General features: G+C 50.7%; 1 protein-coding gene across 1 annotated transcript in view; it reads left to right on the top strand.

Annotated features, from left to right (window-relative positions):
- LOC139233090 (hemicentin-1-like) overlaps nt 1-24,009 on the top strand; it is a 530,358-nt gene that overhangs the window by 98,025 nt on the left and 408,324 nt on the right. The window contains exons 12-14 of the mRNA XM_070863608.1: nt 405-546; nt 17,038-17,165; nt 17,789-17,902. Coding sequence (XP_070719709.1) covers nt 405-546; nt 17,038-17,165; nt 17,789-17,902 — 384 coding nt within the window. The remainder of the gene's footprint in view (nt 1-404; nt 547-17,037; nt 17,166-17,788; nt 17,903-24,009) is intronic.

Below are 24,009 nucleotides of genomic sequence, written 5' to 3'. Positions count from 1 at the left end.
TGGAGCGATTGAAATCGAGGATGCTCAAGAGGGCAGAATTGGTGGAGCGCAGGGCCCTCGGGGCGGGGTGGGGGAGTTGGAGGAGGCTGCAGAGATATGGAGGGATTTGAAAACAAGGATGTGAATTTTAATATCAAGGAAAGCTTTGGACATTATTAAGAGAAAATGCTGGAAAACACTCAGCAGATCACACAGCATCTGTGGAGAGAGAAACACGTAACGTTTCAGGTCGCTGACACTTGGTCAGAAAAGTTCCGATGGAAGGTCATCGACCTGAAGCGTTAACTCTGTTTCTCTCTCCACAGTTGCCGCCTGACCCGCGGAGTGCTTTCCAGCATTTTCAGTTTTTATGTTACATGATGGAGGCAGTCAACCTTCAGGTCCTTCTCTGTGTGTGTCTGCAGAGGCCCCAGGTGTTTCCGTCAGTCCCCGCTCACAGAGCTTTTCGAGGGGAGCGGAGGTCCGGATAGGCTGCACTGCAGCCGGTTACCCTGATCCCAGAGTGGTCTGGATCCACGAAGAAACATTCCTGACTCATAATGACAGGTGAGGGGCTTGTTTTCCACCATAATTTCAGGACATGGCCGCATTATTAATGCAGGTAACTGAGATTTTCACAGAATTCACTCTTGTGATCAATGAAGAGTAAACATCAGAAGGCCAAACTGTGATCACACCTTTGGTCTCGCCCCCCCGTCCCCCCACCGCCCAATGGGCATCCAACAATATACAGCGGATGCTGGTGGTGAAGGGGGTTAATATTGGAACCATACACACAGCCCCTTGCACAATTGGCGAACAGCCACGCAGGTGATAACTGCATATTCTCTCTGCAGTATCGGGCCATGGCAAGTTGAGGGAGTCATCAGTTGAATCACTGGGGGAAAAATAATGGTGCAAGTATTTTTCTGCGTGCTAACATATTGCTCAAGGCAGCAGCTTTCTTAATGCCAAGGATCTTCTGAAGAATGAATTTTTGACAGCGTGTCTCCTTATAATTGGGTTTCTCTTGCGCTTTGATTCTGAAACCGGTCCAGTGTCAACTTAAACCTTTCCTTTAAAATCAATGATTCTCCCTGAGTTTAGATCTCCTCACGACATTCGCCAAGACACCGAGTGAGGGAGAAGTCAGTCAGTCAGTCAGTCAGTTGGGCGAGATTCTCCTCGTGCACTAAGTACAGGTTGGATCTCCCTTATCCGGCACCACCCCTCGTCCGGTATGATTCTGGTGGCCGGGTGCACATGCGCAGAACGCAGCCGACCTCCACCCCGACTTTGGGGCCCCGCCGACACCCACTGGGGGCCCACTGACACTTCCTTCACGGCCCGTCGAGGGCCCAGCCGACACTTCAGGTCTGCTCGGAGCGCTGACCTCCTCCCCCCGCCCCCCCCCCCCCCCCCCCGACCTTCCCTCATCCGGCAAAATCCCTTATTCGGCACAGGCCAGGTCCCGAGGGTGCCACACAAGGTAGGTTCAACCTGTACTGGTAAAATTGCTCTTCAGCCAAATCAGATGGCAGCCATCTTGAATTCGAGGTTGGGACATTTATGGATGTGGACTTGATGTTTATAATTCTATTCCCAATAATTGTTGTCTATAAAAGACGTAAAACCTAGAATACTTTTAAAATTGAAGTTGCATTTAAATTGCCGACTTGGTTTATTTGGCCTGAACCGTACTGCTTGGCAATCTGTTGGACATTTGGTCTCACCTGGACTGGCCCAGTTGTAACTGTCTGGAATAAAACTCTTCACCAGCTATTCTTTCTGCGGGTGATTTGTGGAGATTCTTTTCAAATTAAACTTTCAGCGAGCGGCACACGCCATTTAGCAGTGGCCTAACTTAATAGGTTCTGGAAATGTCAAATGCTGAACATTCACGTGAAAATGTCCTGACTTTGCAGATTGCACGTAATTCCCTACTAAAGCCCCCAGGTCCCATACTGTCGCAGCTGTTAGTTTTTCCTCAGCTAAAGGCTCCGCGCTCCTCACATTGAACCGCTTGACCTCAAACATTTAGGTTAAAGGCCTCCGAACGCTACAAGAGTAGGCTAGATTAACCAGACGTCAGGGGGGCCAGCTGTAGTGCCCCTCCACAGTTGAATAGTATTATATAGTATTTACAGCACAGAAACAGGCCCACGCTGGTGTTCATGCTCCTGACTTGATCTCACCCCGTCCCACATATCCTTCTATTCCTTTCTCCCTCATGTACGTAGAGCTTCCCTTTGAATGCATCTACGCTATTCGCCACGACTACTCCCTGTGGTCGCAGGTTCCACGGTCTGTCCACTCGCTCAGTAAGGAAGTTAATATCCAGCGCACACTCACAGTTTGGGTTCTGGTATTTCATTCAGAGCCAGGTATTTCCGTCCGTGATTGCCGGCCAGTCTTTCATAATTCACTTGTATTCGGATTGTTGAAGGATTGCTGATGTGTTTTATGCAAGCTGTTTGGAAATGATGTCCAGTTAGGCGTTCTTTGGTTCCCATTCAGGACATGAATTCAGTTCTTCATAAATTACTATTCAAATCTCTTTGGAGTTGAGTTAGATTGATTAATTAATTGGTCATTTGTCTCATTTACTCTTTGTGGAACCTGAATGTGTATAACTTGTCTGCCATGCTAACCTGGTTATGATTGTACTTCATTGGTTGTGAAGTGTTTTGGAATGTCCTGGGGATGTGATGAAGTGCTTGATAAATGCAAGGTACTTTTCTTGGGGGTGAAGAATTACAGTGTTGTTTTTGGCTTGCAGTGTTGGTGAGCTGCAATCCCTCATTGTAGATATCAGTTGACATTTTGATAGGGTGATCGAGTTCTTAGCCTAAGGCTCCTTCGCAGTTTCACCAGGGTTAGGCTGGAATATTGCTTTCACTGTGTAGATGGTTGTGGAGCCCGAGATGATTATGTGTTTAACACAGAGCAATTTAAGGAGTCTCGGTTATTTATTCCCTCAGGTGCAAGGACTGAAAGAAAATCGCGGTGAAGCAGCACGGACAAATGAATGATTGAGGTGCTCAACGGGGCCAACTTTTAACCTGCCGAAATCAGTGGGAATGGGACATTACCGGCCTCTCAAAATGGGATCGCTAGACTTGCATAAGAAATAGGAGCAGGATTAGGCCATACGGCCCCTTGAGCCTGCTCCGCCATTCAATGAGATCATGGCTGATCTTCGACCTCAGCTCCACTTTCCCGCCCAATCCCTTGATTCACTTCATGCCCAAAAGCCCCCCCCGATCAGTTCATAGGGGCCTACTCTTGGATGGCCGAAACACCTGCATGTTTCTGGCGGTAGGCCACTTTTAAGATGCAGATACACGTCCTACGATGCACATAGGACCCCGATAGCCATTTTAGGACAGAACTTGTGGCACCAGGCATTCTCCGACCGGTTTCTCCAGCAATAGAGCCGCAGTGCGCTCGCTGACCCACATTGGCTCCCGGTTAAGCAACGCCTCGATTTCAAAATTCTCATCCTTGTCTTCAAATCCCTCCACGGCCTCGCCCCTCCCTATCTCTGTAATCTCTTCCAGCCCCCCACCCCCAGATCTCTGCGCTCCTCTAACTCTGCCCTCTTGAGCATCCCTGATTAAAATCGCTCAACCATCGGTGGCCGTGTCTTTAGCTGCCTGGGCCCCAAGCTCTGGAACTCCCTGCCTAAACCTCTCTGCCTCTCTACCTCTCTTTCCTCCTTTAAGACGCTCCTTAAAACCTACCTCTTTGACCAAGCTTTTGGTCATCTGCTGTAAATTCTCCTCATATGGCTAACTGTCAATTTCTTTTGTCTTATAACACTCTTGTGAAGTGCCTTGGGACATTTTAGTATGTTAAAGGTGCTATATAAATACAAGTTGTGGTTTGAAAGTGAAGTTGTAAATTATCTTTGGGGGGTCAGGAGGAGCAGGAGTGGCCCTGTGGGCTTCTTAAAAACACCATGGACTGTTGCCACCCCAGGCCTTCCCTTCCCCCTTCGTGCCTCCCCCCGCGTATCTCCCCCCGCCCCCTTCCCCCCCCCCCCCCCCCCGGCTGGTATTCCATGCGGCTGACGTTCCTGTGGCCCAAAACCAGCGGTCCGCCTCGGATCGCCCACGTGGTGTCTGATTGAAATGAGGCCTGGGTTTAAAAATCAGGGTGGCCTCTTCACTGTCGACACAGGCGATCGGTCGCTCAGCGCGTTCCGCTGGGGTCAGCCATGGTTAAAATCGACCCGCGCGTATCTTGGCAAGGACGCTGCTCAGCAAACGGGGTAAAGATCCTTTCACTTGTCGACAGCAACTTTCTAGTCAGCGCTCAATCGGGTTCCATTCGGTAGCAGGTGCAAGGCTGTGGCTATCCTCCCGTTTACTGAGCATTGCTATACTTAATTACAGCATATGGTGATGTCTTTGGCAGGTTGGCCCTGAATGTTGGTGACGTGGCTTCTATCCAGAGGCGCCGTCTCCTCCTAAATCTTTACCACTCGTGGCAGATGAAGCTTAAGGCAGAGAAGTGTGAGTGATACATTTTAGTCGGACGAATGAGGAGAGCCAATATGAACTAAATATGACTGCGTACAGTTTTGGGTTCCTTACCCAGGGAAGGATGTACTTGCTTAGGTGGGGTGCGATGAAAGTTCACTCGATTGATTCCTCGGATGAGAGGGCTGTCCTATCAGGAGAGATTGAATAGATTGGGCCTATATTCTCTGGTGTTTAGAAGAATGAGAGGTGATCTTATCGAAATGTATAAGATTATGAGGGGGCTTGACAAGGTGGATGCAGAGAGGATGTTTCCACTGATGGGGGAGACCAGAACTAAGAGGCATAATCTTAGAATAAGGGGCCGCCCATTTAAAACAGAGATGAGGAGGAATTTCTTCTCTCAGAGGGTTGTAAATCTGTGGAATTCGCTGCCTCAGAGAGCTGTGGAAGCTGGGACATTGAAGACAGAGATAGAGGGGTCGTATGGCCTACCCCTGCTCCTATTTCTTATGTTCTATCTCATTGAAACATATAAAATTCTTGGAGGGATTAACAGGGTAGATGCTGAGAGGCTGTTTCCTCTGGCTGGAGAATTTAGAACTAGGGGTCCTCGGCCGGGAAATAGCGGGGTGCTCCGTTTGGGGGCGTTAACGTCCACGAGGCATGACTTCCTGTGCCAGGCGGAATTGGGGTCACCGCCCTTGAGAGGAAGGGACGCGCAAAGAAATGCACTCCCCTTTCTCTCGGGGGTGCTCGTGGGGTGGATAGGAGCAGGGCGCACTGCCATGTTGCATGGGCCCTCCTCTTCATGAAAGGTGCAGGCCAGGCTGCAGACTCTGCGGGGCCCGACCTGGACCCCCGGGAACATAAGAACATAAGAAATAGGAGCAGGAGTATGCCATTTGGCCCCTTGAGCCTGCTCCGCCATTCAATAAGATCATGGCCGATCTGATCATGGACTCAGCTCCACTTCCCTGCCTGCTCCCTATAACACTTTATTCCCTTATTGCTGAAAAATCTGTCGATCTCCGCCTTAAACATATTCAATGTCCCAGCCTCCACAGCTCTCTGGGGCAGAGAATTCCACAGATTAACAATCCTCAGGGAAGAAATTCCTCTTCATCTCAGTTTTATTCTGACAATGTCCCTTAGTTTTAGTTTTCCCCTATGAGTGGAAATTTTCTCCCTGCATCCAACTTGTCAAGCCTCCTCATTATCTTATATGTTTCGATAAGATCACCTCTCATTCTTCTGAACTCCAATGTGTATAGGCCCAACCTACTCAACCTATATTCATAAGTCAACCCCCTCATCTCAGGAATCAACCTCGTGAACCTTCTCTGAACGGCCTCCAATGCAAGTATATCCTTCCTTAAATATGGAGACCAAAACTGCACGCAGTACTCCAGGTGTGGCCTCACCAATACCTTGTACAGCAGTAGCAGGACTTCTCTGCTTTTATATTCATTCCCTGCTATGCTGGTGCGGTGTTCCAGTCTGTCACTGTTGGGGTTGTCCATGAGGGTCCTGATGTTCCAGGTCCAGAATTTCATATTAGAGGAGTGGAAGATGCCTGAGCGTGATTTCTTTTAACGTGGAGTGGCTGTTGCACACCCGGCTACCACACGGGCTTAGCTGAGCAAGGTCTTGGTCCAGTGGCAAGGGGTCCAAGACGACTGGAGACCAGGCACTGCTTTATGGGCCTAGTTGCCTGCGGCGAGATGTTGGCCGCAGGCTCGGCACTGGGTAGCGCCCTTGATAGTAGGTGGTCCAAGGCTTGGTTGGGGGCAGGCATTGGGGGGGGCCAGTGGTGCACTGGGTTTCAGAGTGGGGGGGGGCATGGGGATCACAGCCATTGTACTCACCACGTACTGGAGGAGGAGAGGAGGCCAGCCCATCAGTGGGGAAGGAGAGGTCCAGATGAGGGGGAGGAGGTGGAGGCCCGATAGCTAGGTCCAGCCGTCCAGTCGCCGCAGGAGGTCCAGCCCAGAGGCCCAGGTCGTGCAACAGATGAGGCCAAAGAGAGTTTTTACTCCAACTTCTAAAAATCCCTGACCTGCGTCCCCGCAGGTGACAACCTGATCCTCCTCGACGACTTCAACGCCAGGGTCGGCAAGGACACAGACCTCTGGGGAGGCGTGATTGGCAGAGAGGGGGGTAGGGAAAACCAACTCCAGCGGCACCCTACTCCTGACAAAATGTCTAGAGCATGAACTTGTCATCACCAACACCTTGTTCCGCCAGAGGGACAAATACAAGGCATCGTGGCAACACCCTCGCTCCAAGCACTGGCACCTGCTCGACTATGTCATCGTCCGAGCCAGGGATCGCAAGGATGCGCGCATCACCCGTGCCATGACAGGAGCTGACGACTGCTGGATGGACCACCGCCTAATCCGATCCATCATTGTCATCAACATAGCCCCAAAGCGGAGGAGACAACAGAAGCAGTGTCGCAAAAAAGTCAATGCCGGGGCACATAAGGACCCAGCTAAGAGAGCCCTTTACAGTCAGCGCCTCACAGCTAACCTGGCGTGCCTTGATGACCCTGAGACGCAGAATGCCCACAGCGCTTGGTCTGCCCTCCAGGCCTCCATAACCAGTGTCTGCAAAGAGATGCTCGGTCACTCAACCGGAAACACCAGGATTGGTTTGATGAGAATGATCAGGAGATTCAAGAGCTAATAGATTGCAAGCGCAGGGTATTGCTGAGCCTTAATCAACAACCCAACTCGGGAGCAGCAAAGCAGCATTACAGATGGCTAAAGGCTAAGGTCCAACAAAAAACCCGGGACCTAAAGAACAGGTGGTGGATGGAGAAAGCACAGGAGATACAGCAGCTGGCCGACAGCCATGATGTGCGATGATTCTTCATCGCGGTCCAGGCCACCTACGGTCCAAACACCCAAGGCCCCACCCCACTGCTGGCCAAGAACGGGGAAACACTCATCAAGGACACCGAGGCAGTCAGGGCCCGCTGGAAGGAGCACTTCGAAAATCTCCTCACTCGAGACTCTGCCTTTGACTCGAGTGTTCTTGACTCCATTCCTCAGCATGCTACCTGCCACCACCTCAGTGAGACCCCAACACTGCATGAGGTAGAAAAAGCCATAAGACAGCTAAAAAACAACAAGGCTATGGGAGCAGATGGAATCCCTGCTGAGGCACTGAAGTATGGCGGAGAGACACTGCTGGCGCGAATACACGACCTCACCTCTCTCATCTGGAGGGAGGAGAGCATGCCGGGAGATCTTAGAGATGCAGTGATCGTGACCATCTTTAAAAAGGGGGACAAGTCCGACTGCGGCAACTACAGAGGAATCTCTCTGCTATCTTCTCCTCAACAGTCTTCTCCCTGTGGCCGAGGAGCTCCTCCCGGAGTCGCAGTGCAGATTTCGTCCCCTCTGGGGCACAACAGACATGATTTTTGCAGCGCGACAACTGCAGGAAAAATGCAGGGAACAACACCAGCCCTTATACATGGCCTTCTTCGACCTTACAAAGGCCTTTGACACTGTCTATGGAGCGTCCCCCTCCGTTTCGGATGCCCCAAAAGTACGTCACCTTCCTCCACCTGCTCCATGGCGACATCTCACAGTTGACAAGCTCCCCGCTGGAGTGGAACTAAACTGCAGAACCAGTGGGAAGCTGTTCAATCTTCGCCAACTCAGGTCCAAGACCATTCCAACCTCTGTCATCGAGTACGTGGACGATGTCATGTATTCAACCATGTAACCCATGTATAAACTGACAAGTTGTACACTGTGAGAACAATGACCACTAGGTGGTGAACTTTTGGGAGACACTCTTAACCTGGTATAAAAGGGGAAGCTCCACCCACCTTCATCACTTGAGTGCTATGGAATAAAGGACAGGTCACAGACTGACCTTCTCTCAAGCATGGGCCTCGTGTGCATTTATAGTAAGGACGTATCAATGGCGACGAGAAACTGGGATTTAAACCACGCGAGCATGGCCACTAGCAGAACAGACGAGAGGTACTGTGTTAAGGAATGGTTGGGACAGAGAATCAACATTGTTAAAGCAGCACGCAATTCTCCAGGCAGACAAGGACAATTGGGCATGCCCCAACATGTAGTCGAGCCCAGAGGGGGAGTTCGACAGAGACAATGGCTAGCCAAACGGTGATTCACGCCATTGCAAGGGACAATGCGGCCAGTAATGGGGCCATCAACACCTGTTAATGGCGCACTTAAGGACAGTCACAGAGGCAGTCAGAGACGATCGACTGACAAGGGGCCTTTTGTTTCCAACAACAGCTCATGTTGGAGGTGTGGAGGCACACACTCAGCCGGAGTTTGCAGAGATGAGCAAAATACCTGCAGAAATTGCAGAAATGGACACTGGGGGAAATCGCTGGAAGCTGAAGTTCAGCGAGTTCATGTGGAGCACATATACAGTTCATACACCATGACGCCACCGATAATGATGAAAGTGCTCCTCAATGGCATCCCAGTATCAATGGAGCTAGACACGGGGGCCAGCCAGTCCCTGATGAGTATCAAACAGTTCGAAATGTTGTGGGCATCCAAGACTAGGAGGCTAAAATTATCACCAATTGATGCACAGCTACGGACTTACACAAAAGAGATCATTCCGGTGCTAGGCAGCGCCACGGTAGTCATGACCCACAAAGATTCGGAAAACAGGTTGCCACTCTGGATTGTCCCGGGGACGGTCCTGCACTACTGGGGAGGAGTTGACTTGCTGTCATGAACTGGAAATGGGGCGATGTCAATGCAATTTCCTCTGTGGAGCGAGTATCATGCTCACAGATCCTGGACAAATTTGACTCACTGTTTCAACCCGGCATTGGCACTTTCATGGGGACCAAGGTAGTGATTCACATAAACCCGGATGCCAGGCCAGTACACCACAAGGCCAGAGCGGTGCCGTACGTGATGCGGGAAAAGATAGAAGGCGAATTGGACCACCTGCTGAGGGAAGGCATCATCTCACCAGTCGAATTCAGTGACTGGGCGAGCCTGATTGTGCCGGTGCTCAAGGTGGATGGGTCGGTCAGGATATGTGGTGATTACAAGGCCAACATCAATCAGATGTCACTCCAAGACCAGTACCCGCTACCGAGAGCGGAGGACCTCTTTGCGACGCTATCCGGTGGCAAACTATTTTCAAAATTGGACCTGACCTCAGCTTACATGACTCAGGAGCTGGCGAGTGAGTCGAAGAAGCTGACCACCATCACGACACACACGGGGTTGTTTGAGTACAACAGATGTCCGTTTGGGATTCGCTCCGCCGCCGCGATCTTCCAACGAAATATGGAAAGCCTCCTCAAGTCAATTCCAGGGACGGTGGTTTTTCAACACGACATCCTCATCACGGGTTGCGATACTGAAGAACACCTCCACAACCTGGAGGAGGTGCTACGCAGACTGGACCGGGTAGGGCTGCGACTGAAAAAGGCGAAGTGCGTCTTCCTAGCTCCAGAGGTAGAATTCCTGGGGATGAGGGTAGCAGCAGACGGGATCAGCCCTACTGTGTCCAAAACGGAAGCGATCCAGAGAGCACCCAGACCCCATCACATGATGGAGCTGCGTTTGTTCCTGGGGCTCCTGAAGTATTTTGGTAACTTTCTTCCCAAATTGAGCACGCTGCTAGAGCCGCTACACGTGCTCCTATGCAAAGGTCGCGAATGGGTCTGGGGGGACAGCCAGAAAAGGGCTTTTAATAGAGCACGCAATTTGTTATGTTCCAACAATCTGTTAACGCTATATGACCCATGTAAGAAACTTGTGTTAATGTGCGATGTGTCGTCCTATGGTGTTGGGTGTGTGTTGCAGCATGTCAATGCCAAGGGTCAGTTACAGCTGGTAGTTTATGCCTCCAGAGGTCTGTCCCAGGCAGAAAGGGGTTACGGGATGGTAGAAAAGGAGGCGCTTGCATGTGTATATGCGGTAAAGAAAATGCACCAGTACCTGTTTGGCAGGAAATTTGAGCTGGAGACAGATCACAAACCCCTAACGTCCCATTTGGCCGACAACAAGGCCATAAATGCAAACGCATCGGCCCGCATACAGAGGTGGGCACTCACGTTAGACGCCTATGACTATACAATTCGGCACAGACCGGGCACCGAAAACTGCGCTGATGTATTCAGCAGGCTCCCACTAGCCACCACTGAGGGGGCTACCGAGCATGCTGCTGAGATGGTCATGGCTGTTGAAGCTTTCGGAAGCGAAGGCTCGCCCGTGACAGTCCGTCAGATGTGTTTGGACAAATAGAGACCCGCTATTGTCTTTAGTCAAGAAATGTGTCCTGAATGGGGACTGGGCAGCCACGTACGGGGCATGCCCTGAGGAATTTAAACCATTTCACAGGCGCAGGGATGAACTCTCGATTCAGGCTGATTGCCTACTGTGGAGAAACCGCATAGTCATGCCCCAGATGGGCAGAGAGGTGTTCATCAGAGAACTCCACAATGAGCACCCGGGCATTATCATGATGAAGGCAATTGCCAGGTCACACGTTTGGTGGCCAGGGATAGACGCAGATCTGGAACTTTTGTGTTCGCAGGTGCAACACGTGTGCCCAGCTGGGCAATGCGCCCATGGAAGCCCCCCTTAGCCCCTGGTCCTGGCCCGCCAAGCCATGGTCACGCATCCATGTGAACTACACAGGTCCTTTCATGGGAAAAATGTTTTTGGTTGTAATAGACGTCTACTCCAAATGGATCGAGTGTGACATTTTAAATTCAAGCACATCCTCTGCCACGGTAGAAAGTCTACGGGCAATGATCGCCGCCCACGGTCTACCGGATATCTTGGTCAGCGACAATGGCCCGTGCTTCACAAGCACTGAATTCCAGAACTTCAAGGCAGACAATAGAATTAACCATGTCAGAATGGCACCATTCAAGCCGGCCTCAAACGGCCAGGCAGAACGAGCAGTGCAGATAATCAAACGGGATGCTCAGAATCCAAGGGGGTTCCCTACAAAGCCGCTTATCACGCTTCCTGTTGGCCTACAGATCCCGACCACACTCGCTCACAGGGGTTCCACCCGCAGAGCTGCTAATGAAAAGGACGCTCAAAACCAGGTTATCCCTTATACACTCCACCATGAAAGAAATTGTTGAGAGCAGGCGCCAGTCACAATGTGACTACCATGACAGGAATGCGAGGGCGCGATGTATTGATGTAAATGACCCTGTCTTTGTCCTCAACTACGCTGCAGGGCCCAAATGGCTCGCAGGCACTGTGATTGCAAACACGTGGATCAAACAAAAAGGAGGTTCAGCAACCCCATAGAAGAAGCAGAGGAAGAACACGATATAGAGTTCACTCCACCACAGGTGACCGAACACCGGAACCAAAGGGAGTAGAGCCCAGTCGCTGTAGGCAGTCCGGACAGGCCTGAGCCACTGCAAACAGCAGACACTCAGGCCAGCGCCCAACAACCGGAGCCCCAACTCAGGCACTCTACAAGAGAGCGTAAACCACCAGAGAGACTCAACCTGTGATCCCAATAAGACTTTGGGGGGGGAGGTGATGTCATGTATTCAACCAGCATTGTAAACCATGTATAAACTGTCAAGTTGTACACTGTGAGAACAATGACCACTGAGTGGTGAACTTTTGGGAGACACTCCTAACCTGGACCTTCAGGTATAAAAGTGGAAGCTCCACCCACCTTCATCACTTGAGTGCTATGGAATAAAGGACAGGTCACAGACTGACCTTCTCTCAAGCATGGGCCTCGTGTGCATTTATACTGTATAGTAAGGACCTATCAGATGTAGCTTGCGTCTGTGCACATACAGAGGCTGAACTCCAGGACATAGTCGACGTATTTACCGAGGCGTATGAAAGCATGGGCCTTACTCTAAACATCAGTAAGACAAAGGTCCTCCACGAGCCTGTCCTCGCCGCACAGCACTGCCCCCCCAGACATCAAGATCCACGGCGTGGCCCTGGACAATGTGGACCACTTCCCTTATCTCGGGAGCCTCCTATCAACAAGAGCAGGCATTGACGACGAGATCCAACACCGCCTCCAGTGCGCCAGTGCAACCTTCGGCCACCTGAGGAAAAGAGTGTTTGAAGACCAGGCCCTCAAAACTGCCACCAAGTTCATAGTCTACTGGGCCATAGTAATACCCGTCCTCCTGTATGGCTCAGAGTCGTGGACCATGTACAGTAGACACCTCAAGTCGCTGGAGAAATACCACCAACGATGTCTCCACAAGATCCTACAAATCCCCTGGGAGGACAGACGCACCAACGTCCAGGCCAACATTCCCAGCATTGAAGCACTGACCGCACTTGATCAGCTCCGCTGGGCAGGCCACATAGTTCGCATGCCAGAAACGAGCAAGCGCTCTACTCAGAACTCATCCACGGCAAACGAGCCAAAGGTCGGCAGTGGAAAAGTTACAAGAACACCCTCAAAGCCTCCCTGATAAAATGCGATCTCCCCACTGACACCTGGGAGTCCCTGACCAAAGAGTAAGTGGAGGAAGTGCATCCGGGAGGGCGCTGAGCTCCTCGAGTCTCATCGCTGAGTGCACGCAGAAATCAAGCGCAGGCAGCGAAAGGAGCGTGCAGCAATCCAGGCTCCCCGCCCACCATTCCCTTTAACCACTGTCTGTCCCACCCGTGACAGAGACTGTGGTTCTCATATTTATGTCTGTAATGTACCTATGAATGACTCCACAAGGCAATGTGTTGTACTCAAACTGTAGTGACCTTGGTCCTTTATTCATAACTCCAGAGTGAGGCCGCCGCATGGTGGCTACCCTTTTATACAGCCCCTGCCACCAGGGCAGGAAACCCCAGTCTCTACCAGTTGCACCCTCTAGTGGTGCCAGCATAATATATACACAGTGTAAACCTTATTGACAGTACATCAGGTAAACATCTTATGCAGCTATACAGTGACTACACAGAGCGCATATCTATAGTCTGCATATATAACAGTATTGGACTGTACAGCCACCTAAGAACTCATGCTAAGAGTGGAAGCAAGTCTTCCTCGATTGCGAGGGGCTGCCTATGATGATGACTCTATCCCCCTTGCAATAAAGGCCAATATTCCATTTGCCTTCCTGATTACTTGCTGTACCTGCATACTCACTTTATGTGTTTCATGCACAAGGACCCCCAGGTCCCTCTGTACTACAACACTTTGCAATTTTTCTCCATTTAAATTATAATTTGCTTTTCTATTATTTCTGTGGGGTGCCGTGCCATGAGCCTCGAGCAGAGTGCCGGGCTGCTCGACTGGGTCTGTGTACAATGCAGGAGAAGACCACCGCCTATGTAGATCATCGTAACACTTTGAAGTGCGTACTCAGCATTCGGTAGCAATCTCGGCACTGCTCCTACTGTGTGTGGAGAATGCACATTGGCGAATGGATGCAGAGAAGTTGATGAGCCATTCAAAAAATACAGCGTTAGCTTTTTTTCAAGCTCTTGTCAAGCTATAGGATAAACACGCCTGCAATTCCACAAAGTAACCTAAAACCACAAATAAAATGTATGACCAAATGCAGATCAGCAATGTAGAGATGGCCAACAAAAACCAACTTGTATCAAGAAAGGTTGGCCAACTACAACAAGCAATTACAGTGACTACAGAAAAGGTGGCCAATAAAAACATCCCATTAACTTGACACATGGAAGGTTGGCCAACAAAAACAAGTGTTTACACTGGCAAAGAAAAGATGGCCAATTAGTGAAATTAAAATTATAGGGATGAAAGGTAGTTATTTATGATAACGAAGAACAGCCTTAGTTATGTATGTGCTGCTCTTAATGCAGTTGCACCATGGCCCAGACTTACTGTCAAGGATAATATCTGGGAATAATAGCTTCTACTGCATGAATAACATGTTGAAACTCCAGAGGAATTATAACAGGCTGCTACTCTTGGCTACGAGTCAGGCTACTGGTCCCTTAATATCAGAATGGGCACATTCGTAAGACTTCACACTTAAATAAAATGTGCTTTTTTTACCAGTTAGTTGGCCTTCTTTCCTTTTATGAATGTCATTTTTTTTTACAGATATATTAGATCAAACTGAAAATTAATCCAACCTGGCTATGTAGGCCCGCTGAAGGTTGGAGTTGGACCCCGAGTTAAGAGGTTTGCAGATTGCTGACAGGCCGAAGAATACTTCCAGCCATGGCAGTTGTCCCATAAGAAACATAAGAAATAGGAGCAGGAGTTGGCCATTTGGCCCCTTGAGCCTGCTCCGCCATTCAAAAAAATCATGGCTGATCTGATCTTGGCCTCAACTCCACTTCCCTGCCCGCTCCCCATAACCCTTGATTCCCTTATCATTCAAAAATCTGTCCATCTCCACCTTAAATATATTCAATGACCCTGTTATATATATAAACCTGTGTATACCTTGTGTAGCCACCAGAGGGCTCATCCCCTGGAGTCCCAAGGGATCCCACAATCCCTTGGGAGCACAGGTACTTAAGGATGCCTCACAGGCTGGAGAGGCACTCTGGAAACCTGCAATAAAAGATTAAGGTCACACTTTACTTTGAGCTCACAGTATCCAGTCAGACTCTTTATTCATACATAACAGACTCAGCCTCCACAGCTCTCTGGGGCAGAGAATTCCATAGATTTTAGACCCTCTGAGAGAAGAAATTCCTCCTTATCTCAGTTCTAAATGGATGACCCTTTATTCTGAGACTATGCCCCCTAGTTCTAGATTCCCCCACGAAAGGAAACATCCTCTCTGCATCTACCCTGTCGAGCCCCCTCAGTGTCTTATATGCCCTCAGTGTCTTATATGGTTCAATAAGATCACCTCTTACTCTTCTAAACTCCAATGAGTAAATGCCCAACATGCTCAACGTTTCTTCATAAGTCAATACACCGCATCTATCGCTCTAGTCAGAGGAACCAGCAACATGCACTTACAGATTCCACAGCTTAAACATAAGAACATCAGAAATAGGAGCAGGAGATGCTATATGGCCCCTCGAGCCTGCTCCGCCATTCAATATCATGGCTGATCTGATCATGGACTCAGCTCCACTTTCACTGAATGAGAGATGAAGAAAGTGAAAGAGAGAAGAATACATTGCATTAATGTCACTGAGCTGCCATTCCACAGCCCATGTGACGATGAGATCCCCCGGACTGGTTTCGGTCGCCTGAGGGGGTCGGAGGGGAATTTTCCCAAGTATTTCTTTTGCCTTATTGGGGTTGGGTTGTTTTCTTCCTCCTTTTTGCCTCTCCCTGAGATTACATGGCGACGGTCAGAAGGTTGTGGATTGAAGTCCTACTCCAGGAACTTGAGCACAAAAAAAAACCTAGCCTGACACTCCCAGTGCAGTGCTGAGGGAGTGCTGCACTGTCGGAGATGCCGTCTTTCGGATGAGACGTTAAACCGAGGTCCCATCTGCTCTCTCAAGTGGACATAAAAGATGCCACAGTACTATTTGGAAGAAGTGCAGGGGTTATCCCCGGTGTCCTGTCCAATATTTATCTCTCAACCAACTTCCCTAAAACAGATTATATATTATCACATTGCTGTTTGTGGGAGCTTGTTGTGTGCAAATTGGCTGCAGCGTTTCCCACATTACAACAGCGACTACATTCCAAAAGTACTTCATTTGCTGTAAAGTGCTTTGGAACATCTTTCTTTTCTCTTTGGGCAAAGTCTAGTGTTGTAGAATCATAGCATGGTTAAAGCACAGAAGGAGGCCATTCGGCCCGTCGAGCCTGTGCCTGGCTCTCTGCAGAAGCGCCTCAGCCAGTCCCACTCCCCCGCCCTTTCCCCGTAGCCCTGCAATTTTTTTCCTTCAGGTATTTATCCAATTCCCTTTTGAAAGCCACGATTGAGTCTGCCTCCACCACTCTTTCAGGCAGTGCATTCCAGATCCCAACCACTCGCTGCGTAAATGCTTTTCCTCATGTTGCCTTTGGTTCTTTTGCCAATCACCTTAAATCTGTGTCCTCTGGTTCTCGACCCTTCTGCCAATGGGAACAGTTTCTCTCTGTCTACTCTGTCCAGACCCCTCATGATTTTGAACACCTCTCTCAAATCTCCTCTCAATCTTCTCGGCTCTAAGGAGAACAACCCCAGCTTCTCCAGTCTATCCACGTAACTGAAGTCCTTCATCCCTGCAATCATTCTTGTAGATCTTTTCTGCACCCTCTCTAAGGCCTTCACATCCTTCCTAAAGTGCGTTGCCCAGAATTGGACACAATACTCCAGTTGAGGCCGAACCAGTGTTTTATAAAGATTCATACTAACCTCTTTGCTTTTGTACTCTATGCCTCTATTTATGAAGCCCAGGATCCCTTATGCTTTTTTTAACCGCTTTCTCAACCGGCCCTGCCACCTTCAATGATTTGTGCACATATACCCCCAGGTCTCTCTGTTCATGCACCCCCTTTAGCATTGTGACCTCCAGTTTATATTGCCTCCCCTCGTTCTTCCTTACCCTTCATTCTTCCAGCGGTACGAGACACAAGTTCAGGCAGTTGCTTAAAGACCTTGTGAAACCCCCCTGTGTCTGGCGGCTGTTTTTTATTTGGTCTCTGTCCATTTTTCTCTCAGACTCACCGTCAATGAACACGGGACTTTAATAATCAAAGAGGCTGTCCCGAAGGATGCCGGGAGTTACATCTGCCTTGCGTCAAACGCAGTCGGAACAGACCGAGAGGAAGCGACGCTGAAGTACACGGGTAAGGGCAGCCAACGGATTGCACGTGGGATAACGACCGCAGTCGGATACACCTGCAGACAGAGAGAGAGTGAGAGGGACTTGAGCACCAAAATCCAGGCTGACTCTCCAGCGCAGTGCTGAGGGAGCGCTGCACTGTCGGAGGTGCCGTCTTTCAGATGAGATGTTAAACCGAGGTCCCGTCTGTTCTCTCTCAGGTGGACGTAAAAGATCCCGTGGCACTATTTCGAAGAAGAGCAGGGGTGTTATCCCCGGTGTCCTAGCCAATATTTATCCCTCAACCAACATAACAATAACAGATTATCTGGTCATTATCACATTGCTGTTTGTGGGAACTTGCTGTGCGCAAATTGGTTGCCGCGTTTCCCACATTACAAGTGACTACACTCTAAAAGTACTTCATTGGCTGTAAAGCGCTTTGAGACGTCCAGTGGTCGTGAAAGGCGCTATATAAATGCAAGTCTTTCCTTTTCTTTTTTTATATTAACTGGACGCAGGGGGAATGCTGAACGATTTCAATATTGTTCAGAAATTGATCGGGATACGGGGTGGAATGTCTCGCTCTGTTCGTGGTCTTTGTGAACCGGAGGCTATTCTAACGAGGTTGCCTCTGTGTGTCTGCAGAGACGCCCACAATCACCGTGCCGAATGTGGCGGTACTCGCAGTGGTTGCCGAGGTGGCGTTGCTGGAATGCCGAACTGCAGGAGAGCCGCAGCCCGAGGTCACGTGGTACAAAGGTATTGGCAATGCAATGGGTGGAGAGTTTATTCTAGATGGAGGTCGATCGAGTTTTGAATATTAAGGGAATCTAGGGATATGGGGATAGCGCAGGAAAGTGGATTTGAGGTAGAAGATCGGCTGTGATCTCATTGAATGGCGGAGTAGGCTTGAGGGGCTGAATGGCCTACTCCTGCTCCTAATTCTTATCTTATGTTTCCTGGCAACCGCTCCACAGCCCGCTGTCCTTGTGCTGCTCGACGAGGGAACAGAACTGCAAGTGTGTCAATTAAATGTGCCAATCTTCAAATTACTTGGAAATACAAAAGATACTTGAGTCAGGAGAATATTTAAGTTACTCTGAGTCACTGGGACAGTGCAGTGTTACTCTGGGTCATGGGACAATGCAGTGTTACTCTGGGTCATGGGGGTCAGTGCAGTGTTACTCTGGGTCATGGGACAGTGCAGTGTTACTCTGGGTCACAGGGGGGCAGTGCACTGTTACTCTGGGTCACGGGGACAGTGCTGTGTTACTCTGGGCCATGGGACAGTGCAGTGTTACTCTGGGTCATGGGGCAGTGCAGTGTTACTCCGGGTCATGGACAGAGCCATGTTACTCTGGGTCATGGGACAGTGCAGTGTTACTCTAGGTCATGGACAGTGCAGTGTTACTCTGGATCATGGACAGTGCCGTGTTACTCTGGGTCATGGGACAGTGCAGTGTTGCTCTGGGTCATGGAGAGTGCAGTGTTACTCTGGGTCATGGACAGTGCCATGTTATTCAGGGTCATGGGACAGTGCAGTGTTACTCTGGGTCATGGACAGTGCCATGTTACTCTGGATCAAGGACAGTGCAGTGTTACTCTGGGTCACTGGGACAGTGCCGTGTTACTATAGGTCACGGGGACAGTGCAGTGTTACTCTGGGTCATGGGACAGTGCAGTGTTACTCTGGGTCATGGACAGTTCAGTGTTACTCTGGGTCAGGGGAACAGTGCAGGGTTACTCTGGGCCATGGACAATGCCGTGCTACTCTGGGTCATGGACAGTGCAGTGTTATTCTGGGACACTGGACAGTACAGTGTTACTCTGGGTCACGGGACAGTGCAGAGTTACTCTGGGTCACTGGAGAGTGTCGTGTTACTCTGGGTCATGAACAGTGCAGTGTTACTATGGGTCACTGGGACAGTGCAGTGTTACTCTGGGTCACGGGACAGTGCAGTGTTACTCTGGGCCATGGGACAGTGCAGTGTTACTCTGGGTCATGGGACTGTGCAGTGTTACTCTGGGTCACTGGCACAGTGCAGTGTTACTCTGGGTCATGGGACAGTACAGTGCTACTCTGGATCACTGGGGCAGTGCAGTGTTACTCTGGGGCAGGGGAACAGTGCAGGGTTACTCTGGGTCATGGACAATGCCGTGCTACTCTGGGTCATGGACAGTGCAGTGTTATTCTGGGACACTGGACAGTACAGTGTTACTCTGGGTCACGGGACAGTGCAGGGTTATTCTGGGTCACTGGAGAGTGTCGTGTTACTCTGGGTCACGGGGACAGTGCAGTTTTAATCTGCGTCATGGACAGTGCTGTGTTACTCTGGGTCATGGGACAGTGCAGTGTTGCTCTGGGTCATGGAGAGTGCAGTGTTACTCTGGGTCATGGACAGTGCCATGTTATTCAGAGTCATGGGACAGTGCAGTGTTACTCTGGGTCATGGACAGTGCCATGTTACTCTGGATCAAGGACAGTGCAGTGTTACTCTGGGTCACTGGGACAGTGCCGTGTTACTATAGGTCAGGGGGACAGTGCCGTGTTACTCTGGGTCAGGGGACAGTGCAGTGTTACTCTGGGTCATGGACAGTGCAGTGTTACTCTGGGTCACTGGGACAGTGCAGTGTTACTCTGTGTCATGGGACAGTGCAGTGTTACTCTGGATCATGGACAGTGCAGTGTTACTCTGGGTCATGGGCAGTGCAGTGTTATTCTGGGTCACGGGAAGACAGTGCAGTGTTACTCTGGGTCAAGGGGACAATGCGGTGTTACTCTGGGTTATGGGGCAGTGCAGTGTTACTCGGTCATGGACAGTGCAGTGTTACTCTGGGTCATGGACAGTGCAGTGTTACTCGGTCATGGACAGTGCAGTGTTACTCTGGGTCATGGACAGTGCAGTGTTACTCTGGGTGACGGGGACAGTGCAGTGTTACTCTGGGTCACGGGGACAGGCAGTGTTACTCTGGGTCACGGGACAGTGCAGTGTTACTCTGGGTCATGGACAGTGCAGTGTTACTCTGGGTCATGGACAGTGCAGTGTTACTCTGGGTCACGGGGACAGTGCAGTGTTACTCTGGGTCATGGACAGTGCAGTGTTAATCTGGGTCACGGGACACTGTGGTGTTAATCTGGGTCACTGGACAGTGCAGTGTTACTCTGGGTCATGGACAGTGCAATGTTACTCTGCATCATGGGGCAGTGCAGTGTTACTCTGGGTCACGGGACAGTGCAGTGTTACTCCGGGTCATGGACAGTGCAGTGTTACTCTGGGTCATGGACAGTGCAGTGTTACTCTGGGTCACGGGGACAGTGCAGTTTTACTCTGGGTCACGGGGACAGTGCCGTGTTACTCTGGGTCATGGACAGTGCAGTGTTAATCTGGGTCACGGGACAGTGTGGTGTTACTCTGGGTCACTGGACAGTGCAGTGTTACTCTGGGTCATGGACAGTGCAATGTTTCTCTGCGTCATGTTGCAGTGCAGTGTTACTTTGGTCACGGGACAGTGCTGTGTTACTCTGGGCCATGGGACAGTGCAGTGTTACTCTGGGTCATGGGGCAGTGCAGTGTTACTCCGGGTCATGGACAGAGCCATGTTACTCTGGGTCATGGGACAGTGCAGTGTTACTCTAGGTCATGGACAGTGCAGTGTTACTCTGGATCATGGACAGTGCCGTGTTACTCTGGGTCATGGGACAGTGCAGTGTTGCTCTGGGTCATGGAGAGTGCAGTGTTACTCTGGGTCATGGACAGTGCCATGTTATTCAGGGTCATGGGACAGTGCAGTGTTACTCTGGGTCATGGACAGTGCCATGTTACTCTGGATCAAGGACAGTGCAGTGTTACTCTGGGTCACTGGGACAGTGCCGTGTTACTATAGGTCACGGGGACAGTGCAGTGTTACTCTGGGTCATGGGACAGTGCAGTGTTACTCTGGGTCATGGACAGTTCAGTGTTACTCTGGGTCAGGGGAACAGTGCAGGGTTACTCTGGGCCATGGACAATGCCGTGCTACTCTGGGTCATGGACAGTGCAGTGTTATTCTGGGACACTGGACAGTACAGTGTTACTCTGGGTCACGGGACAGTGCAGGGTTACTCTGGGTCACTGGAGAGTGTCGTGTTACTCTGGGTCATGAACAGTGCAGTGTTACTATGGGTCACTGGGACAGTGCAGTGTTACTCTGGGTCACGGGACAGTGCAGTGTTACTCTGGGCCATGGGACAGTGCAGTGTTACTCTGGGTCATGGGACTGTGCAGTGTTACTCTGGGTCACTGGCACAGTGCAGTGTTACTCTGGGTCATGGGACAGTACAGTGCTACTCTGGATCACTGGGGCAGTGCAGTGTTACTCTGGGGCAGGGGAACAGTGCAGGGTTACTCTGGGTCATGGACAATGCCGTGCTACTCTGGGTCATGGACAGTGCAGTGTTATTCTGGGACACTGGACAGTACAGTGTTACTCTGGGTCACGGGACAGTGCAGGGTTATTCTGGGTCACTGGAGAGTGTCGTGTTACTCTGGGTCACGGGGACAGTGCAGTTTTAATCTGCGTCATGGACAGTGCTGTGTTACTCTGGGTCATGGGACAGTGCAGTGTTGCTCTGGGTCATGGAGAGTGCAGTGTTACTCTGGGTCATGGACAGTGCCATGTTATTCAGAGTCATGGGACAGTGCAGTGTTACTCTGGGTCATGGACAGTGCCATGTTACTCTGGATCAAGGACAGTGCAGTGTTACTCTGGGTCACTGGGACAGTGCCGTGTTACTATAGGTCAGGGGGACAGTGCCGTGTTACTCTGGGTCAGGGGACAGTGCAGTGTTACTCTGGGTCATGGACAGTGCAGTGTTACTCTGGGTCACTGGGACAGTGCAGTGTTACTCTGTGTCATGGGACAGTGCAGTGTTACTCTGGGTCATGGACAGTGCAGTGTTACTCGGTCATGGACAGTGCAGTGTTACTCTGGGTCATGGACAGTGCAGTGTTACTCTGGGTGACGGGGACAGTGCAGTGTTACTCTGGGTCACGGGGACAGGCAGTGTTACTCTGGGTCACGGGACAGTGCAGTGTTACTCTGGGTCATGGACAGTGCAGTGTTACTCCGGGTCATGGACAGTGCAGTGTTACTCTGGGTCACGGGGACAGTGCAGTGTTACTCTGGGTCATGGACAGTGCAGTGTTAATCTGGGTCACGGGACACTGTGGTGTTAATCTGGGTCACTGGACAGTGCAGTGTTACTCTGGGTCATGGACAGTGCAATGTTACTCTGCATCATGGGGCAGTGCAGTGTTACTCTGGGTCACGGGACAGTGCAGTGTTACTCCGGGTCATGGACAGTGCAGTGTTACTCTGGGTCATGGACAGTGCAGTGTTACTCTGGGTCACGGGGACAGTGCAGTTTTACTCTGGGTCACGGGGACAGTGCCGTGTTACTCTGGGTCATGGACAGTGCAGTGTTAATCTGGGTCACGGGACAGTGTGGTGTTACTCTGGGTCACTGGACAGTGCAGTGTTACTCTGGGTCATGGACAGTGCAATGTTTCTCTGCGTCATGGGGCAGTGCAGTGTTACTTTGGTCACGGGACAGTGCAATGTTACTCTGCGTCACAGGAGAATGCAGTGTTACTCTGGGTCACTGGGACAGTGCTGTGTTACTCTGGATCACGGGGAAAGTGTCGTGTTACACTGGGTCATGGACAGTGCCGTGTTACTCTGGGTCATGGACAGTGCAGTGTTACTCTGGGTCATGGACAGTGCAGTGTTACTCTGGGTCACGGGGACAGTGCAGTTGTTACTCTGGGTCATGGGGACAGTGCCGTGTTAATCTGGGTCAAGGGTCAGTGTGGTGTTACTCTGGGTCACTGGACACTGCAGTGTTACTCTGGGTCATGGACAGTGCAATGTTACTCTGCGTCATGGGGCAGTGCAGTGTTACTCTGGGTCATGGGACAGTGCAGTGTTACTCTGGGTCACGGGACAGTGCATTGTTACTCTGGGTCACTGGACAGTGCAGTGTTACTCTGGGTCATGGACAGTGCAATGTTACTCTGCGTCATGGGGCAGTGCAGTGTTACTCTGGGTCACGGGACAGTGCAGTGTTACTCTGGGTCACGGGACAGTGCATTGTTACTCTGGGTCATGGGACAGTGCAGTTTTACTCTGGGTCACGGGACAGTGCAGTGTTACTCTGAGTCATGGGCAGTGCAGTGTTATTCTGGGTCACGGGGGGACAGTGCAGTGTTACTCTGGGTCACGGGGACAATGCGGTGTTACTCTGGGTTATGGGGCAGTGCAGTGTTACACGGTCATGGACAGTGCAGTGTTACTCTGGATCATGGACAGTGCAGTGTTACTCGGTCATGGACAGTGCAGTGTTACTCTGGGTCATGGACATTGCATTGTTACTCTGGGTCATGGACAGTACATTGTTACTCTGGGTCACGGGGACAGTGCAGTGTTACTCTGGGTCATGGGACAGTGCAGTGTTAATCTGGGTCACGGGGACAGTGCAGTGTTACTCTGGGTCGTGGGGAGACAGTGCAGTGTTACTCTGGGTCACGGGGACAGTGCAGTCTTACTCTGCGTCATGTGCAGTGCTGTGTTACTCTGGGTCACGGGGACAGTGCAGTGTAACTCTGGGTCATGGACAGTGCAGTGACACTCTGGGTCACGGGGACAGTGCAGTGTTATTCTGGGTCACGGGGACAGTGCAGTGTTACTCTGGGTCGTGGGGGGACAGTGCCGGGTTACACTGGGTCATGGACAGTGCCGTGTTACTCTGGGTCTTGGACAGTGCAGTGTTATTCTGGGACACGGGACAGTACAATGTTACTCTGAGTCACGGGACAATGCAGTGTTAC

The sequence above is a fragment of the Pristiophorus japonicus genome, chromosome 20 (assembly GCF_044704955.1).
Source record: "Pristiophorus japonicus isolate sPriJap1 chromosome 20, sPriJap1.hap1, whole genome shotgun sequence".
NCBI classification, from domain to species: domain Eukaryota; kingdom Metazoa; phylum Chordata; class Chondrichthyes; family Pristiophoridae; genus Pristiophorus; species Pristiophorus japonicus.
The sequence above is the reverse complement of the archived record's forward strand: the minus strand, read 5'-3'. Positions and strand labels throughout refer to the sequence as shown.